A 3,819-nucleotide genomic window follows, 5' to 3' on the forward strand; every position below is an offset into this window, starting at 1 on the left:
CGTATAATTAATATAATTATTTTTATAATACTTATATTTATTTTATAAGTATAAATAATTTACAGATGTAAATTAAAATTTATTTTATTTTATAAATTTTGTAGTTAACAAAAATTAAAGGGATAATATGGTCCAAACAAAAAATAAAGTCATAACTAATGAGAAAAAAAATTCTAACGTGAGAGCTGATTGAAAAGGCAGCTGATAGGTATCTATCAGCTATCAGCTGCCTTTTCAAATAGTTTACCAAAAACACAAAATAGTTGGTTGAAAACTAATCAGCTATCAGTTATGAAAAAAAAGGTAAACCAAACATCCTCTTAAAAAATATTACTTTGGAGGTGGAAGCAACCATTTAGAACCCTGAATGTAGCCAAGAGAGAGAAAGTTTTTGGCTTGTGCATCCTTTAGCTGCTTGGTGAATTTAACACGTCCTTTAGGATTCGATCCAAGTCCTGAATTCTTATATTCTGCAAAGAAAACCGTGCTGCATTTTAAACAATTCATCTTAATTAGTTCATTACCATTTTTATCTCTCTCGGAGCTTGATGTAAGAGATAATTTAGTTTACCTGTCCCTGTCAGGTTGCCTATTGTCTGACCATCCAAGAGGATTAACAACAGCACCCATTTCAGTATAAGAGAAGATCACCTGTGGCATCTTCCTCCATGCTCGTCCCAGAAATGATCCCGATCCACTTCCAGTTATTTTGCATTGTACGAATGAGTAACCAAAATTTTCTGATTTTTCCTCCTTTCCTTGTGCTGTGATGAATGTCAAATCCTTATTATCTACTACATTTAGTTGCGATTCCTGCATTTAAAATAAGGTATAATAGTTATATTTTATCTAATATATCACTTTTCAGAAAAAAAAAAAAAAACAAAACAATGTTGATATACATATATATATATATATATTCTTACCAAATAAAGTGATCTTCCTCTTCCGAAAATAAAATCAACAGTGCCTTCAATGTAACAATTTCTATAAAAGTGGTGTCCTCTATCATCACATAATGTGTCTTGAAATCCAAGAAATTTGCAGTTATAGAAAGCTGCCTTGTCACCATTAATTCTTAATGCAACTGCCTGACCTCCCGGCTTGTTCGATTGGGGTTTTGGTGCAGTATTCTATACCAAAGGAAGAGGTGAATAAATGAATCATAAGACCACAAATCATTAAGCAAAATGAAACAATAATTAAGACATATGTGTGTATATGTGCTTATATGTAAATACCTTACCTGAAAAATAATATTAACCCCCATGAAATAATCAGAATCTACAGTTACAGTACCACTATAATGAGTTCCATATTTACGAGCGGTGCCACCAAATGCCAAGGTGGGCATGGCTTTAGGATCTCCAAGAAATGTAATAAAAGGCTTAGTTTTTTCAATTTCAATTTTCTCGGTGTAGACTCCAGGACCAATTTTTATAATTGCACGTTCTTTGTTTTGTGATGAAATACTTTTAATCGCATCAGTAACAGTCTTGAACTTTCCTTTTCCATCTTTTGAGACCGTAATTATTTTTGATTTGGCCTCAGCAGCTTCAAGAGCAGGATCTAAGGTGCCTTTACGACTTTTCCAAGGCTTAACATTAGTTTGGAACCAATTACTTACTTTAGAATCATCGGCTGGTATTGGTGTTGTATCATCAGAGCTAACGGTGGTTGCAACAACAAGAATGGCAATGAGGACACAATGAGTTGCATCAACGCAGTGCCCTCTTGCCATTTTGTAGTTACTTCCTCCCGTTAATTTTTTTTGTTCAGGGCTATTTGATTGATTGCTTGCTTTTTTTCTTTGTTAGAGAATTCTAATTTATAGAATTATAAGATACTTTATATAGAAAATACTTAAAAAAGAGGCTGAGAATAAGAGAGAATTTCTTGCATGTCTGTAACTAAAGATAGAAAAAATGTTAAGATGTCATTATATTTATTTTATTTTTCGTTTTGTTTTGTGATCGTAACAAAAAATCCATTCAATCAAATATATAGAACCCATATGAAATATAAAAATAATTAAAAAAATACTATATTACATTGAATTTCAAAGACAATTAGATTTTGGCATAAATAAATATTATCCTCTAATAATGAATTAATTAATAAAAAATTATATTAGAGGTGGAAACAACCATTTAAGACCTTAGATATAGCCAAGAAACTGGAAGTTTTTTGAGTTGCCGACTTCTATAAGTAATTAGTTCATCACCAATTCTTAAGATAATTCGTTTTAATTAGTGCATTTTTAAGTAATTTGTTTTAATTAGTTCATCACCAATTCTTAAGATAATTATTTGAGTTGCCGACTTTTCGAAATTAAGTCTTGGTACACGTTGCTTATTTATTGATGGAATAAAGGTTTAGTTTTATCATTTATGAATTTTTAAGTGTAGACTCCAAGGCTAATTTTCATAATTACACATTGCTTATTTGCCGATGGAATACTTTTAATAGCATCGGTAAGAGTTTTGAAATCTTTTTTTCTATCTTTTGAAAGCTTAATTATTTTAGGTTTGGTTTAAGAACCTCCAAGAGCGGGATCTAAAGTACCTTTACAACTTGCCACTTGCTAGGAGCTTAACATTAGTTTTAAATCAGTGTCATACTTGAGAATCATTGGCTGGCATGGATGTTGTACCACAATAGTTAACGGTGGTATCAACAACAAGAATGGCAATGTGAACGTAATGAGTTGCACCGATGCAGTGCCCTCTTGTCATTTTGTTGTTGTTTCTTTCGGTTAATTTATTTGCTTAGGGTTTTATAGGTGATTGCTTGCTTTTTCCTCCCATTAATACAACTAAATTTAGAAAAACTTCCAAAGTGTATTCATCTTTGCCTTAAAAATGTAAAATCTATATCTCCTCCTTTGTTTTTTTCAGTCATGAGTCTTTCTATGTTTCTTTCAGTATTGATGTGAATAGTTCATTTGACCAAATTTACAGGATCTATCCATCAAAATGAAACAAATAGATAAAAGAATTAAGGGGGTGATTCTAATCATAAAGTTTCTTAGTTATAAAAAATATTTATACTTAATTAAAATTATTTAAGCTTCCAAAATCTACTAGCCCAATTAATATTGATTCATGTCGAATGGACTCAATGAATAGATGTAAAACACTATTTTCTAAATTTTAAAAGTAGTCTATATTCATAATTCAAACTTGAAAGTATTAATTAAGAGAAAAGAAACCGTGCCACTTCGAGAGGTAAGCATAAAACATTTTATATTTATATAAATTAAAGGTGACATCATAAACGGTTAGATCAGTAATCTTGGCACTAACAATATTCCGGCAACAATGAACATTGTCATACCCGGCTAGAGTCTGACATCGGAATTCCTGTCGTCCGGTGGAATCCAGGATGTCGGAATCCTCTAGAAGGGTAAGATTTATGTTTTTCTAAAGTAGTATAGTATGTTTTAATGTTTTAAAGTTGAAAAGAAATGAGATTTTGAAAGAAAAGAACCAAGGCAGAAAAGCCAGGTTCGGCCGCCGAAGGTGAGGTTCGGCCGCCGAACATGCATGGCTTTCGGTTTCACGTGTGGCCGCCGAAGGTGGTCTGGCCAGCCACCTATAAAAGGCCCTCAGTCGGTTGAAAGGATAAGGATTGCCTTTTCTTTCACTTTCTGAGGTGAGACTCTGTCTTCCTTAAGGTTTCTTCATGTTTTTCTTAAATCTTGCAAAGCTTTGATTGATTTTTATGTTATTTTGAAGGTTTTGAGCTAAAAACTTGACTTTTGAAGTTTGGAGAGTTTGAAGGAGAGTGAGGACTTTCGGCCGCCGAACCTGCCGCCGA

The 3,819-nt window shown here is 32.6% G+C and overlaps 1 protein-coding gene across 1 annotated transcript; it reads right to left on the reverse strand.

Moving 5' to 3' along the window:
- Positions 1–330: 330 nt before the first annotated feature.
- On the reverse strand, positions 331–1,741 carry LOC122723087 (putative pectinesterase 63). Its single transcript, XM_043953843.1, has 4 exons — positions 1,247–1,741; positions 927–1,133; positions 572–813; positions 331–487 (listed from the first exon to the last, which is right to left on the reverse strand). Exons 1-4 carry the CDS (start codon positions 1,739–1,741, stop codon positions 331–333), a joined length of 1,101 nt encoding a protein of 366 aa, XP_043809778.1.
- Positions 1,742–3,819: the final 2,078 nt, after the last annotated feature.

The sequence above is a fragment of the Manihot esculenta genome, chromosome 2 (genome assembly GCF_001659605.2).
Source record: "Manihot esculenta cultivar AM560-2 chromosome 2, M.esculenta_v8, whole genome shotgun sequence".
NCBI lineage: Eukaryota > Viridiplantae > Streptophyta > Magnoliopsida > Malpighiales > Euphorbiaceae > Manihot > Manihot esculenta.

Excerpts from the sequence above, each read along its gene's own strand:
- LOC122723087 (XM_043953843.1), bottom strand. The coding sequence starts at position 1,741 with ATGGCAAGAGGGCACTGCGTTGATGCAACTCATTGTGTCCTCATTGCC. Across the intron at positions 814-926 it reads GAGGAAGATCACTTTATTTG|GAATCGCAACTAAATGTAGT; the intron begins GTAAGAATATAT and ends TTTTAAATGCAG. Across the intron at positions 488-571 it reads AGGCAACCTGACAGGGACAG|CACGGTTTTCTTTGCAGAAT; the intron begins GTAAACTAAATT and ends TTTAAAATGCAG.